At 36.6% G+C, this 17,514-nt stretch overlaps 1 protein-coding gene across 1 annotated transcript in view; it reads left to right on the top strand.

Moving 5' to 3' along the window:
• The window catches only part of NAV3 (neuron navigator 3), a 648,555-nt gene that overhangs the window by 384,865 nt on the left and 246,176 nt on the right, over positions 1 to 17,514 (top strand). Inside the window, exon 5 of the mRNA XM_056114248.1 lies at positions 693 to 876. Within this exon, the coding sequence (XP_055970223.1) occupies positions 693 to 876 (184 nt within the window). The remainder of the gene's footprint in view (positions 1 to 692; positions 877 to 17,514) is intronic.

Raw genomic sequence — 17,514 nt, forward strand, 5'->3', positions numbered from 1 at the left:
GTTACAGTTCAAATTTTATTTCTATATTGCTAACTTTTAAATTATAACCACAAATAAAGCTAGACTCATGTTGGAGCTGACTTTCTGCATCTAATTTTTACATTTTTTTATTACATGATAGATAAAATCAAATAATTTTAGATTTTAGATAACTGAGTACCTGATATTAGGTAATATGTTAGATAATACATTGTTTGGTGTATGCTTTAGAAGGAACATTAACCTTAATTAAATCCAGTTGTTATTATGAGGTAAACCCACACTGCCAGTATTTATAATGTTGAACATCCAACATGTAAGTGACTTTCTGCAGTACATAGTCACTGCTATGTTGGTCACAGCTGTGTGTATTTGTGTTGGAAGCAGAGTACTAAATAAAACGATTAGCATACGCCTCATAGCCCATCCACTTCCAAGAATAAGCTAACTCTAGAAAAATTGTAGTAGAGAATCAGCAAAGATCATCTGTTGAGTAAGCTTTGTTCTCTCTGCCCTCCCTCCCTTCACTTTGTCCCCAAAATTCCAAGCTACTTAGATATATTAACATGTATCAGAAATTCAGATATGCTTGAATCTGCAATTGAATCAAGTCTCTGAATGCAGAGATTCAGTCTTAAAGAACTGCATCTAGAGTTTGTTTAAAAAAAATTTGTTTCATATGATCCTGTTTTTGTATTTCCCATTTGATACAGAAATAAGAAATGGAAACTTAAAAGCCATTCTAGGGCTGTTTTTCAGTTTGTCTCGCTACAAGCAGCAGCAACATCACCAGCAGCAGTATTATCAGTCCTTGGTGGAGCTTCAGCAGAGGGCCCCTCAAGCTCCCCCTCAGGCAGAAGCCAGTCAGAACAAAACCCAGCAAGATATGCAGTCCAGGTAAGGAAGGGGAATGGGAGAAGTGTTTCAGATAAACCTGTCTAGATACAATTTGTTTTTGTTTTATTTTGTTTAAAACAACTGCCTATGGGAGTTGGAGAAAACATGTCTATGTAGTTCTATCAATGTGATCAAACTATGGAATTATTTAGTATTGCAAAACTTTTATCACTTTCCCTTTTGGGGACTGGCGATGGTGATCAAATTGTAGGTGAAACACTTTAATTTGTTTCCAAAAGATAACTGTGTTTTGTGTTAATGTGGATGAAAAGTCTCTGTTTAAGTTGTTGGGTTGTGTTATGGTTTGTTCCTTCTCCAAATGAGTTTTATGAAATGACCTTGATAGAATGTGCTATTGAGTCCTAGTCTCTGTATTTTTATCCTGAGTTGATGCTTGATGGATAAATAAAATCATGGAATCTATCAAATATTGTAAGTTTGTAAAACAGGATCTTGTGTGTTTGCAGAACATAACAAGTTGCAGGTTTTGGTGTGAAATTGTATGTTTTTCTGTGCACCCATGTTTGTCTTTACCTGATTTGAGTCAGTCAGCCTACGTAGACACAACCTGGGGCAATGACAAATCTTGGCACCTTCTTCTTTCTTGCATCACTTGCTTTTTCTCTTATTTATTTCGAATAGAATTGCACCAGAGAAGAACAGTAGAAAATATACACTGAAATTTACTGTGGAAATAACAAATGGTTTAATGAGATTGCAAAGATAAGTTTTGAAGTCGGTAGACCCCCCACAGGTGACTTACGTGAAGCCGAGAAAAGAGAGAAATTGTCACATTCAGGAGATCTGCCTCTGCCACCCCAGGACTGGCTGGGAAGACTAGGAATGATAAAGTCTGCAATGAGGCCTTGTCCAGCACAGGTCAGAGCCCTGGCCAGAGCCACCATGTGGCCGTCAAGCCACACTTGACATCTGCTTGATTGTCTAGACACTAGAGTTGATCCCCACCACACAGTTTCTCGGGAGTCGTGAGCTCAGGCTGGAGAGACAATTTGTTCTTTGCAGAAAAAAAAAGTAGTCCTAGGTCTTTTCACAGGGTTTCAGGATTCTTGTCTCATCTTGCAGAAGAAAATTTCAGGAGTAGGCAAGCAATGAAGTAAAACAGATTTTATTTGGAGGTTTTAGGAAGGAGAAGGAGGAAGAGAAAGTGAGAGTAATGCACTCAAGAGAGTCTTCTCCAAAGGTGGAGAGAGCCCCTACTCACATCTCAGCATTGGATACGGAAGCATGAAAGTACACATCTCAGGAGGGGAGATGGGCCACATAGGCACAAGCAGGACATGGGCTTGGGCAGCATATGCGAGTCTTTTCTTGGCTCAAGGAAGGTGACTTTTATAGGATTTTTCTAGCTACCTAGAAAAATCTTATCTAAGAGTCTTATCTTAGATAAGATTTATCTAAAAGTCAGTTGCTAGGTTTGTTACTAAGGGTAGTGGAGTTGGGAGTGGTCAAGATCCTCTTTGAATACTCCTTTTCTTGACCTTTGTTCCTGATGCATCTCTCTCAGAGGGTGGTTCAAGCTTTGTTGGTCTGGGCTGCACTGTGGCACTGCCCCCCTGTTGTTCATCGATTTGCTCGAGCAGGCACCAGTAACATCTCCATTGAGAGACTTGTTTCTGTTTTTTGGCATACTGAATATGTCACAGGTAGCTTGCCAGGCTTTGCCCTGCGGGCGGGATACTCTCAATACTCTCAGTAGCTTTCAGAGAGGGATGGAGGAATCAAACCCCGGTTGGCTGCCTGTAAGGCAACAGCCCTACCTGCTGTGCTATCTCTGAGCTAGCTGAGGTTAATCAGATTAAAGGAAGAAATTCAAAGTTCTTGAGTAATTTCCTTCAGAACCTTTCTGTAGGGAGGTGTCCAGTATCCTCAGGTTCAACTGCTGGAGAAGATTTTATCAGGTCTTGCTTTCTGTATTCACAAGGTGGGTCAGATTTAAGACTGGTGGTTTTATTCACTGTATCATTGTCATCCTGTTGTTCATTGATTTTCTCGAGCGGGCACCGTAAAGTCTCCTTCCTCCTAACCCTGAGATGAAGCTTTTTCAGGGTCAGGAGAACGAGACCCATCATTGTTACTGGTTTTGGCATATTGAATAAGCCCCGGGGAGTTTGCCAGACTATGCCGTGCGGGCAAGATACTTTTGGTAGCCTGCTAGGTTCTCCAGAGTAAGAACCGGGAGCTGGGTTTTATAGTTTCTGGGTCTTGGCCGTTGATGGGAATACATCCTGGGGGCAATTGGTGGTAATGCCTACAGACTGGAAGATGGGGGATCTGGGTGGAGAAGGCCCAGTCACTATCCGAGCAGGCTTGGAGATCTAAGTCCCGGGTCCCGCACACCTGGGGTCCTCTGCCGGTTCCTTCATGCGTGAGGCTCGTCTGAACATGGGGGGAGTGGTCTTAAGCATTGCTGTGGCTGGAACTGGAGGTCTTCAGCTGCAGGGGCTCTCCTCGGGGCGGGGAGGGAAACTCAACCCATCTTCCTCCAAGGGGCCCCGGTGAGGACAGCCAGGCACAGAGGCAGGAGACTGCGCTTTTCTCTTCTGGGAGCTCGTTTTTATTACTTTCCCGAAACCCATGATGCCGAAGGTGGGGGTGAGGGTGGCTTCCTTAATCTACCTGCCTATATCAGTTTCACCTCCTGAAATCCTAAAAGAAACCCTCTTGGAAGGATAGGCTCACATAACGGAAACTGAATGGCCAAAGGTGAAACTTCAGTTTTCTATAGAACCACCTTCGAAGTGCTTTTTACATCTTTGAACTGGTTGTAACCTACCCCCCCCCCCCTTATCTAAGAGATCATCTCCATTACTTAAAGTCAATTGTTACATATAGACTCTCCTCTCCTCTCCTCTCCTCTCCTCTCCTCTCCTCTCCTCTCCTCTCCTCTCCTCTCCTCTCCTCCCCTCCCCTCCCCTCCCCTCCCCTCCTCCCCTCCCTTCCCCTCCCCTCCCCCCCTCCCCCCCCCTCCCCTCCCCTCCCCTCCCCTCTCCTCTCTCTCTCCTATCTCTCTCTCAGGCACTTTTCTCTCTCTCTCTCTCTCTCTCTCTCTCTCTCTCTCTCTCTCTCTCTCTCTCTCTTCTCTTTCCCCCTCCCCTTTTGGGCAATATAGATACTGAGAGGCCATCGTATTTGGTCCTTTGCCCACTTTCAGTACACATCTCCCATCCACAGTGATCCCTTCCAACCTTCATGATGGTCCCTTCGTCATCCCAACTGCCTTCTCCCCAGTCTTTGTGGCAGGCTTCCAACCCTGGACCATTCATCCTAGCACTTGTTTCTACTGTCCATAGATGTTAGTTGACAGTTTGTTATATTTTACATTCCATAAATGAGTGCGACCATTCTGTGTTTGTCCTCCTTCTAACTTATTTCACTCATCATGATCCTCTCCATGTCGATCCATTTATAAGGGAATTTCATGACAACCAGTGCTGGAAAAGATGTGAGGAGAAAGGGATTCTCATTCATTGTTGTTTGGAATGCCAATTTGTCCAGCCTTTTTGGAAAACAAGAGGGCATTCCTCAAAATATAGAAATTGAGCTTCCATATGACTTGGCAATGGCACTACTGGGAATATATCCCCAGGGTGCAAAGACTCAACAGCAAAAATGACATCTGCACTTCTATGTTCATTATAGCACTGTTCTCAATAGCCAGAATCTGGAAACAACCCTAGTGCCCAATAACAGATGATTGGTTAAAGAAACGATGGTATATTAACACAATGGAATACTATACAGCTGTTAGAAAAATGAAGTCATGAAATTCACTTATATAGAGATTTTAATTAGACACCCAAATGTTTTTGTAGCATCACCCAGCATATATCTGATTTTATCCTTCCCAAAAAATGACACATTCAAAATATGATCTCAAGATGAAATGAATTGAACACCTTTTGCAAACTACTATGTTTGTTCCCAACAAATGACCAGAGTTCCTTATATTGGTAAGTATCTATAATTGATTTTCCTAAGGAGAGAAGTTGCCCAAAATTAACATATTCTTCAAAAATTATTACCTATACATATAAAATACATAGAAACATTAACTTTTATCTAAAAACCTTAGAGGCCAAACCTGTAAATGAATAAACTTACCTTGGTAAGTTGTTATTGATAGTATTGCCTCCAAAGGTTAAAAAAAATACATTTAAAACTATACATTCACAGACTACACACTTAATGTTAGCTGTTTGGCTCATCAAGAAACTCAGTTATTACCCATCATCTGTTACCCAGTCTTCAAATAGACATTGTTACACTTTTCATTTTAAGCAATAGTTCCTTCTTTATACAATCATTCAAATTCTATTTCCTTTGAAATGTTTTTTATTCACTAGTGAATCACTAAATCAATGAAGAAAAATGCAATAAAGAATACTAGTTATACTTTAAAAACTACAAAGTACCTATAGAGCCCATGACCTCTGCTCTGCTCTTTAATCTTGACTGTGTGTGTGCATGTGTGTGAGTGTGTGTGTGTGTGTGTGTGTGTGTGTGTGTGTGTGTGTGATGCCAAGTTGAAATCAAGTAAGAATTAAAGTGTTTTCTACGGTGTCATTTTCTTAATAAGGAAACATTTTCTACATTGCCATTTGGCTGAGGACAGTATGGGAAGAAATATAATTTATTTGTATATGCGGGGCATGGTGATAGTTTATAGAAAGGAATCTAGTGTTTGAGAGCCTTTCAGAAATATTCATTCCTAGAGATTTGACCACTTGCCTGCCTGCTTCACTTTGATTTAAGCATTTGAATTGATAAGAAATAAGAATATAGCTAAGAAATATAGGCAGGGAAGTAATATTGTAGAGGAATGTTGATTCTGGAAGTCATATGAAGTTTCATTTGTTAGTTTTTCTTATCACTCTTATTCTATATCTACCCTATATTATGTCTTGCCTAGAATTTTTCAGTAGTTATAATCCTTTGAGGGAAATGTTTTTGCATATTCTTCTTCTTTGATATGCTTTGCTGGCTGCTATTTTAAATATACAGTTGCTTTATTTTAAAGTATAGTCACATATAACAAATATGGTAATTTTATACCATTATGGAAGGATCATTTCATTTTTTTTCAGTTAAAAGTTTATGGAAGTATTCTTTTCATCAGTGTTCTTTAAAACTGAGATAGACTTCTCAATATTTTTCTTCTTATAAATTGCTTTTAATTTCTTTGGGAAATTATCATTAAGTGTATACATCTTATAGAAATTATACTCTGGTATAATGAATACAGTGAATTCAAAATATTCATTTTAATATAATTTTTTAGTAAATATAGACAACATATTATTTATTTATGTTTTGGTGCTGCATAGCTCAGCATTACTCCTGGCTCTGTGCTGGGGGTCACCCCCAACAGTAACCAAGGAACTATGTGGTGAAAGGTACTGAACCCTGGCATCCTGTATCCAAAGTATGCACTCTGATCACTGAGCTCTTTATTTCTCTGGCCTGAGAATACTATATTCAGATGTCAATACTTACATCTATATGCATAGATTATGGTAAAATAGTCTATTGCACTGTAGTACTCTCCTCCCGTTGTTCATTGGTTTGCTCGAGCTGATACCAGTAATGTCTCCATTGTGAGACTTGTTGTTACTGTTCTTGGCATATCAAATACATCATGGGTAGCTTGCCAGGCTTTGCTGTGGAGGCAGGATACTCTTCTTGCCTGACTCTCAGAGAAGGGCGGAGGAATTGAACCTGGGTCTGCCGCATGCAAGTCAAACACCCTATCTGCTTTGCTATCGCTACAGCCTGGTAAAATAGTCTGTGAATTAGAATGTATGTTCAGTTGAATATAATAAATATTTAAGCAGTTTTATGAAGTGATAAAATGCATAAAGAGGAAGATAGTATCTATACAGAAGAATGAGATAATGCAGGAAAAGTTCCTAGTGACTAATTTTTATTTGCTTGAGAAGTGAGTTAGAAATTTTATCTATGAAGCCGTTCTATTAATTTCAAAGACTTTTTTTCCCACACCTGGTGATCAGGACTTACTCCTGGCTCTGTGCTCAGGAATCTCTTCTGATGGGGAGTTGGGAACCTTATGAGACTCTGGGAGGCAAACCTGGGTCAGCCACGTGTGAGGAAAGATCCCTACCTAGTATACTCTCTCTCCAGCCTGACTGCAGACTTACAAAAGTTTAAATGAGAAGTTGCTTTATTATGTTGCATATTTCATTAAAAAATGTTTCATTTATGTCTGTAGACAAATGAAAAAATTGGGTTGAATGAGTTTTATTTAAAATAAACTGGTATAAGTATATTCTCCTGCCATGTTTATTTTATATTTAAGCGTTACTACTGTGGTTTTGCTTTTTTTAAACTAACTCTGAATGTTTTCAGTCACTTAGAACATGTTTTATTAAAACTGACATATTGACCCAAAGATTAACCTGTATGTAAGACATGACTGTAGCACTGTAGCACTGTCCTCCTGTTGTTCATTGATTTGCTTGAGCGGGCACCAGTAATGTCTTCATTGTGAGACTTCTTGTTATTGTTTTTGACTGGAGCAATAGCACAACAGGTAGGGAGTTTGCCTTGCACACGGCCGACCCGGATTTAATTCCTCAATCCCTCTCAGAGCCCGGCAAGCTACTGAGAGCATTCCGCCTGCATGGCAAAGCCTGGCAAGCTCCCCGTGGCTTATCTGATATGCCAAAAACAGTAACAACAAGTCTCACAATGGAGACATTACTAGTGCCTGCTCAAGTGAATCAATGAACAAAGGGATGACAGAGCTACAGTTACTTTATGTAAAGCATTCAGAGGAGAAAATAAAATGTGGACAGAGGACTAGAGTATGAGAAACAAATGACAAATTCTCTTCTTCTGGCCTATCAGCTCCTTCTCCTCCCATATGTAGGCATATTCTTGGTGTGTGTGTGTGTGTGTGTGTGTGTGTGTGTGTGTGTGTGTGTGTGTGTCCTGGTTAACTGCTACTAAGAGTTTTAGTAACATAAAAGAGAATTTGCCTTTAGAAGATACTACCTACGCTTGGATCCCACTTATACCATTTCCATTGGTGTGACCAGGGGTAACTTACTAAATTCTTATTCTCTAGTACTCTCACTTATTGAAAGGAAATAAAAATAACACTAATCCAGAAGCCTAAATAGTAAAGCAGGTAAGATGACCTGGGTTCAACCCCTAGCACTCCATACAGTGCCCCTAGAACTGCCATAAGTGATCCTTGAATGACGAACCAGGAGTAAGTCCTGAGCATTTGGGCTATGTCCAAATAAACAAAAGATAATACCAACCTCAGAGACCGTTCATTGGTTTATTTCATGTGAAACACTGATATATTTGGCACACACTGTTCCTCAGCTCCACACCTTGCAGTGATCTCCAGTTTTTCTACTTTGCACACACATTAGGATATGTGCAATATGTGCTTCAAATGATTTATTTGCCCGGAATATTTTTCTGATGATGATATTCCTTTGGCTAAATTTCTAATGTCTTCTAGTAAAGTTCAAGGGTTGTCTTATAACTGTTACTTATCTCATGTATCTTTTAACTTTCATGTTGCCACTTCTGCTTTCCATTGCACTTTGCTAATTTTCCCCTTTTTCCGTAGCTCTAAACTGAACCTCAGATTTGTTGTTGTTGTTGGTGGTGGTGGTGGTAGTGGTTTGGGACCACACTCGGTGGTGTTCAGGGCTTATTCCTAGTTCTGCACTCAGGGATCACTCTTGTTGAGGCTTGGGGAACCATATGGGATAACAGGGATCAATCACAGGTCACCCGCAAGCAAGGCAAGTTTTTAACATACCTGCTCTTCTATCTCTAGAGCCTTTCACATAGTAAAGTTTTTTCAATGATTACTTCTCAGTTGAGAAGTATTGTGAGAATTACTGAATCTATGTAATAGCTGATTCCATATCTTAAATGGGAATACAATGTAATATTTGCAGCTATTACTGTAATTTGATATTCAGTTTTGATATATTGTAAAGTTAGCATGATACATATAATTTTAAGTGCTCTTGGTTTTGAGTTATTGAAATGCCATTCATTTCAAAATTACATATATGATGAATATAATGATGATTCAGATGTGTGGACTTTTGCTTCTATCCAGTTGATTCTTAGTTATATCTTCCTTTGGTATTTTATCTGCTTATTATGAATATCATGTTTCCTTTGTTTTCTAGCTGTCACTTAGTAACTCTGCTCACAGTGTGACAGACTCTCCACCTCTTTATTAATGCCGATTTGTCAATTGAGGTATACGAAAACAAATTATCAAAATATCTGAGCATTTTGTACCATAAAAAGTAAATTAATGACATGAGGAAGTGCTTGACCTACAGAATAACACTAACAGCTTAAAACCACTTATAGTTACAAGCTACTTACTTGGCAATATTTTATTTAAATGAGCTAAATCAAATCACATAACCAATCTACAGTATTTGACAACTGTGGCACTATAGCACTGTCCTCCTGTTGTTCATCGATTTGCTCGAGCAGGCCCAATAACGTCTCCATTGTGAGACTTGTTGTCACTGTGTTTGGCATATCGGATATGTCACGGGTATCTTGCCAGGCTTTGCCATACGGGCGAGATACTCTCAGTAGGTTGCCGGGCTCTCTGAGAGGAGCAACACATGCAGTTTATCATTAACAGTGCAAGTCTACTTTTTAATAGTGTTAAATTATAAACTAGTAAAAATAATCAGTGTCCTAACTAATCCTATACAAAAACAGTGCCTTATAATGCCTCGTTGTTTTATCAATATATAATATAAGCAGTTTTCCTTATCTGTTTAATTTAATTGTGCAATGGGAAAGTAATTTTTCAAACTATCTGCTTTTTAATTAATTTCAAGATGGGCCTTGTTAATGTGTTTTAATTAGGGACATCCAAAGACAATCTTGCACATTGATTAATAATTTCCCTTATAATTTAATTTGAATTATCCACATGTAGTATATATATTAAAATAAATTTAAGAATCAGATTCTTAATTTTCTAACGCTTTTACATGGAAAGATTTTAAAATTTGGACTTATAAAGAATTTATTATTTGAATTGTCATTTGTGGAAGATTTTAATATATGTGACAAAGTTTAGATTTTCTGTGTATCAATGTCTTTAGAAGGAATTTCTACGAGTAAAGATTAAGCATGTTATTACACTGCATAATGATCAACAGCTTATTTTCATTTAATTAAAAAGTAAAGCATTTCCTTTTGTTTTACTGCTTTTCATTTTATTTAGTTTCTCTTTCCAGTTAGCTGGGTAAATATTAAAAATGTTATTAGAAGTGCTAAAAAACTTACAAATTACCATCTTAGTTAATTTCTATCTTATATGATAGAACTAGTTATTTCCGTTATAGAAAGTCAGGTACAAATGAATACTAAAATCTTCAGATTCAAGATATTCACTTCATAAGTAATGTTTCTGAGGCACTCAGGATAGTTGTGCTAATTAAAGGTAAGGTAAGGCCCTCCTGTTGATCATTGATTTGATCGAGCGGGCCCAGTAATGTCTACATTGGAGACTTTGTTGTTACTGTGTTTGGCATATCGAATGCATCACGGGTAGCTTGCCAGGCTCTGCCGTGCGGGCGAGATACTCTCGGTAGCTTGCCGGGCTTTCCGAAAGAGGCGGAGGAATCGAACTCGGGTCGGCCATGTTGGCTGCGTGCAAGGCAAATGCCCTACCGCTTTTTCTATATGTTGAACATTGACAAGAAGTTTTATTTAAAACAGAGTTAACAAAGTTCAAAACCACCAAAATCTTACATAGTTCCTAGAAATAAGTAGAATGCATATTATAAAATTCTAATGTTCTAGAGGATATTACATTGAAATAAAATTATAATATAGAAAAAATTACGCCTGGTGTGATTATACATATGAGATATTTGGATTGAGAGTATATATATAAAATGTGAAAACATTTTACAAAAAGCTTTATTAAAAAAAGAAATAACTATTCTTAAAATTATTTTATTTTAAGAATAAAAAAAATTATTCTTAAAATGTGAAACGTTTATCTTAATTTTTGTCCAGATTGAGGTCGGAGCGATGACACAGCAGGTAGGGCGTTTGCCTTGCATGCAGACAACCCAGGTTTGATTCCTCTGCCCTCTCAAAGAGACCAGCAAGCTACCGAGAGTATGTCGCCCGCAAGCTTGACAAAGCCTGGCAAGCTCCTCATACTTGATATGCCAAAAACAGTAACAAGTCTCACAATTTGTTGAGATGTTACTGGTGCCTGCTCGAGCAAATCCATGAACAACGGAAGGACAGTGCTAGAATGCTAGAGTGTTTGTCCAGATTGTGAAAGATTTTCCATCCTAGTAATAAATATTGATGAAATTTATCTTGAATCATAATTTAATAAACATAGGAACAATCATTTTTATGAAATTAAACCCATGTGATAATGGGAAAAACTGAATGTAAAATGGAGGTTAGTGAGAAATTGGAGGTCAGTAAAATGACAGAAGTGTTAAAGTAAGTCATGATGATAAATCTTTCTGACTAATATAAGAGCTATTTGGGGAATTTGGGAGAAGAGTATCTCTACATGCAATCATTTTCTCTTCTGCTTTTCATTTTGTGAGAGAAGATAAGAATGTGTTCACTTTTGGTTCACTGAACTGTTCCTCTAAGACTCACAAGTCCGATTTTCAAATCTCCAGGCAAATGCTCTTTGAGTGACTTTTCTATTCTCTTTACTATACCCTCTTTTCCATGATACCCGTGACCCCTGCCACACACATTGCTTTTGGAGCCCTCTTCCCATTGAGGACATTTGCCTTCCTCTTTTCCAGGAAACGTTGTTTCCTTCTGGGAGATTCAGTCTGAAACTGGGCAGGGTTACAACTTTTCAGCCTGAGGTTATAAATCTTGAAAAGTATAGAAGGAAGTTTAATTTAAGATGACAGGAAGGCTCTGGTAATTTAAGCTCCAGGAACCTGGCTTCAATTAGTTGCTTAACTTAGCTCTGTGTTGTGGCCCATAGTGTGCGCTTCAAAAGTCAGTGAATCAATTCAACTTTAAACAAAACAAAACAAGAAGGACGTTTATGATCTTTTTTTTTAAAAAAAAAAAAAGGGCAGAGACTTTTTATCCCCCTCATTTATGAAGTGAAATGAAAATTGTGGGGAAATTATTCTTTAGATGGATGGATTTAGGAATTTATTGTAATTAATAATAAATCATAGATTTACCATTGAGAGTTTAAAATATTAAAATATTTAAGAATATTGATCACAAAAACACACAGGCATACTTCAGTTTCTCTGCTTTTATTCCAGTGTTTTAAAAGCTCAACAATCACTTTTATTCTGTAGACATAGATAAAACAACATCTACATTGTTTAAGTTATTTTAAAGTCAGAACTATATGGACTTAAAATTTGCATCGCTATAGGTTTGGTACTCAGCACATAATGCTAGCATTCTGTAGTATAAGGATTCTTATCTCTGATGCTGAAATGGTGATAATTTCTTACTAAGGACATTGAGAACACATTTAAATAATTGCTGTGTAAACTGCCTCCTTAGCACAGTATTGAGCCTATAATATAAACTCAAGCCAGCTACTTTATTTTCCCCTTTCTCATTTTAAAATGGTATCACAAGTTGAATAAAATTGATTGAGTTATAGTGGAAACCTGATGTAACATTACTATTCCCTCTTTTCTCATGTTCTCTGATCAAATCAATCCACCTCTGACTTTCATTAACTACATAAAGTTATCTTACAGTAATAATAACCTTTGGTTATAAGTAACAGTCCAATGCTCAGACAATTCTACACCTAGTATAACTTTTGGGGTTTAATTATCATATAATTTTGATTATTCATTGTGTTCACTTTAATATTATTTAATTTTAACTAATTCAAATATCTAATTATTTAAAATTTATAAATATACCTAAAAGGTAGATACCTAATTTATTAAAAGAAAATACCTAAAATTTTAAATTATTTTTACCTATTTTCTTTACTAGTTATTTTAATATAGCTAGTGAAATAAATACTTCCAACACTAGTTTAGTTCTGGAAGTTATATTTTGACTCGCATACTTTCCCATCTTTCTATTCTTCATTAATATACTCAACACATGTATTTCTTTTTGTTTTGGGAGGGTATTTTTGTTTGAAGACCACATATGGGAGAGCCCAGGACTTCTTCCTGACTCTCCGCAGGCATGACTTCTTACAGGGCTCAAGGGACCATATTGGGTGCTAGAAATCAAACTCTGGAAATGACAGGTGACAACCCTACCCACTGTACTATCGTTCCAGCCCCTCAACCAATTTTTTTAATGTGTTTATCATGCACTTGGTCATTTCTCTAGGTACTGGAGATATACAAAATAGATTAAATAATGCTTTCCCTCTTGTAACTTGAATTCCAGAATAAGAGGCAATTAAAAATTAATTTAAAAAAACTGTGCCAACAATTGAAAACTTATGGTAAAGAAAAACTATTGAGAAAGAGTAAAATGAGATATGTAGAAGCTGGAGTCAAGCAGATTTCAAAAGGGTTCTAAAAGAAGTCTTTATTCAGATAAAAACAATAAAGCAAAAGATATGAAGAACCTATCTATGACATATACAACAAAGTGTCTCATAATAACAGAAAATGAATAAAGAGAAAATACTTGAGTTGGAGATCTATTTCAAGGAACTTAAGTGGGGCTGGATCAGAAGGAGGCAGAAGACAGTGGTGTAATTCAGAGAGATAATGGGAGCAGCAATATGACTCTTAAAGCCCTTATAGAGTTTGGAGTTGGTTAGGACAGAGGGAAACAACTGTTATATGACAAAAGGGAGACGATAAGTTGGTTTAGGAACTCTTTCTTTCTTCTGTGTTGATAAATAGCTTGTAAAGGAGAATGTTCAAAAGCCATGGAGAAGTTTGAAAAGAAAGATAAATCCCAAAACATGTACTCTAAGTACATTTATGAAAGTAGTGTCAGTAGAATTGGCTCAAAGATTTGCACTGGGATTGTTAGAGAGAAAAATGTTAATGCTGTTAATATTAATTATGAAAGACATTAGTTCTAATTATCAACGGGAAAACCACGATAGAAAGACAGATATTTATACTCATGCTAACTACAGAATGCTTATTAGGTAGGTATAGATAAGGAGATTTATTAACTATGCACTTGAAATTGCAAGAATGGAGTGTGAGGGATAGGTAAAGGATATACATGAAATTCAGAGATGCAAGCATGTAAAATAAATTTCAATGGAGTGGATATAATAAAATTAACAAAATCTGTGAGTAGTTGAAGAGAAGGGCAGGACCTCATAAATTTTTATATGTCAGAGATTTAGCAAAACCTAGTAGAGGAGACTGAACATAAATATGTAGTAAAGTAAAAAAAAAAAATCAGAATGTATTTTCCAGGAAGGCAAATGAAGAAAAAAAATTTCAAGGGAAAGGTAAGAGATCAATGATAATGATAGATGTACATAGCTGTTACTATATTCTGGTCACCATTTTGGGTTCTTTATATGCACAATTTTTCTCAATGAACCCTGTAACATGGGCACTGTAACTATTGAGGCGGGAATTTGGCCACACTAGCTATGCTCAGAGCTTTTCTCTTTTCCTGGCTCTGTATTCAAGGATCACCACCAGAGGGGTGGGGGAACATATGTAATGCAGAGGATCAAACCAAGATTGATGATGTGCAAAGCAAATACCTTACTAGTTGTATTATCTTCAGCCCCAATAGGTACTTTTATTAACCCTCATTTTCAGAAGGCATCAAAGTTTTATGGGGACAAATACATAAGTTGAAATAAAGCAATCTGGTTAAAGAATTTCTATTTCTATTCTGCAGTATCTCAACTGCATCAGATCTGAGTGTGAGACATGAGCATGCAAAAGTGTATTTGAGCATGTGAATGTGTGTATGAGTGTGAATGTATGACCGTGTGAATGTGTGTGAGTGTGTAAACATGTGTGAGCATGAGGTTGTGTATAAACATGTAAATGCATGTATGAGTATGAGGTTGTATGCATGAGAATGTGAATGTGTGTATGATGTGTGTGAGCGTGTGAATGTGTGAGTATGAGTTTGTGTATATGAATGTATGATGGTATGTATGAGGGTGAGGTTGTGTGTATGACTGTTGAGTGTGTGAGCATATGAATGTATATATCAGTGTGTGATTGATGGATACTAATTTCTAATCTATATTTTTTCACGGGAGAATTGCAAAAGTATTTCAATGAAGTACTTCCTGTAACTTGATTGGAGTATATTTTAATAGATAAGGGGAGGGAGGAGTTGGAAATCATTTAGGAAGTGCTACTACTATAGTGAAATTAAACCATACTCTTTAGTTTCTTTGAAGGTTAAATTTGACACTATAAAAAGATATATCATCCTTGTTTCTCAAGTATAGAAATAGAATAATTTCTGTTTTGTAGAATGATTTTGGCAGTTTTATAAAACATTGCTACCTACATTTCAATACAGTTATCCATTATTCACTAACAATTTCCATTGTACCTGTTATTATCACTTTTATTTTTTGTTATTAATATTTCTGGGCTTTATGTTCTATTCTGTATACATATGATTCCAAAAAGCTTATTGAATAAGTTGACTTTAAGTGTTTTTAAAACAAATGAATTTTTTACCTAAACACTATTAGAAAGTGTCCTAGAGGACACATATGCTTTATTTCCTGTTCCAGAAAATGTCCTGAATTATCTACTGAAAGTTCGTTTTTGTGTGTATTATAAATTTAAGCTGCTATATAACTTTGAGAGTGAAAAAGAGATTATTATTATCATACTTTGGAGTGATCAGAATAGGTAAACAAAGAGAGCTTCCAATTCATATTTCTTTTTATCTGAAATTATTGGAGTATGATTAGAATTTTTTTTCTTGTGGAATAGATTTGTTTAACTTTTGCCTGTAAAGTTGTCTGATGATGCACGCAGTGGTCATTGATAGAGATTGACATGAACATTTACTTAATGTCCTTTTTTCCAGTCCCTTCATCTTACTCGATTTATGAATCAGGCTTCTCTTTCTCCTTTAGACTAAACACTCATCCACTGGACATCTTAGAACAAGCTTTCCCTTGCTATGTCACTTCCATTAAATTGTTCTATGTATTTTTATTTCTAAAGAATCTGTTGAAGTTGCATGTGCATTGATGGTGTCTGTGCTTCTTGCTGTTTTCCATGATGTCATGAAATTAAACTCTTTTTTTCTCTGCCTCAGCATGTTAATGGCATCTCTTCAGGAAAAAGGGAATAAAAATACAGTTTGAGTCTCCAAAGACATGCATAGAATCATTCCCGGGTCTGATGATTTTACATTTGTCTTTAACAAAATAAAAACCAATTAACTAAGATTAGTTTATCCAATTAGAAGATAAAACCATCATAATTATATGCTAGTTCTTTCCAGGGGAATTTGAAAATCTAATAGATATCTGAGCATGTTAGACTGACTGCATTTAGATAAGTTAAGCTAAAATGTGTGGGGATTTTTTGACAGGTAAATGTCTAGATAAAAGCATTGCTGAGCCAGTATTTTGTGATTTGATCTAACAACCCCCCAGACTACAATTATCTACTGGAATTATCAAACTGAAAAATGTGCTTTTTTAAGGTGAAAAGCTGGGAGATGGAAAGAAAGAAAGCAGGGAACATTAGTGGAGGAAGTTGACTCTGGTGGTGGGATTATATTTCTGGAGTACTATAAGGGCATCCTTTGTAAATCATAGTACCTCTAGTAAAAAAAATATATTCCGAAAAAAAAAAAACTAAGTTGAATTATCATCACAATGGGGATTCAAATGACTTATTTTTGATTTCTTTATAATTGTACCACAAGATGGAGCTGTACCAATAGTAGAAGCAGACAGTGCATTTCACATGCACAAGGCTGATCCAGGTTTAATCCTGGACAACACATATGGTCTCCCGAAAGCCAGGAATCATCCCTGAGTGCAGAGCTAGGGTAAAACATGAGCACATCTGAGTGTGGTGCCCCCTCCTCAAATAAAATAAAATTAAAAATATACTACAAAAATTTTTTTACACTTTTAATTTTTTTTATAGAATTGAGTTCCAAATACTAGGAATTGTTTGGTACTGTTTAATTTTAATGCTTTATGGACTACTTTTTTTTTTTTGCTCAACTAGGGCTCTGGTAACATAGGCTTGTTTATACTTACAATTTAACGCCTTATGAAATTGTTACATATGAGTCTGTTTCCAATAATCTTTGCACCCAAAATTCCAGCTTATTGACTTACAATAGAACATGAAACTACTCAGAGAAAGAATAATATGCTTGTCAGTATGAATATTGAATCACTGTCCTAAATCAGATATGCTTAGAACACCAAAGTGTAATCAAGGAATTACGGGTTCAATGTGGAATTGGATTTAGCGCATTTATTTCTGTAGCTGAAATAACTTTGACAATGAAATTTTAACCGTTATTAAAATTTCTATAAACCACACAGTCCGCATTTACCTCTTTTTATTCCATACCATATTGTTTCATTTCCTCCAACCTCATTGACATTTTAGTCTCAAAATATATAAAGGATATCAGCCATCTCTGTATTCTGAG

This window comes from Sorex fumeus, unplaced genomic scaffold, assembly GCF_029834395.1.
Source record: "Sorex fumeus unplaced genomic scaffold, SorFum_2.1 ptg000003l, whole genome shotgun sequence".
NCBI lineage: Eukaryota > Metazoa > Chordata > Mammalia > Eulipotyphla > Soricidae > Sorex > Sorex fumeus.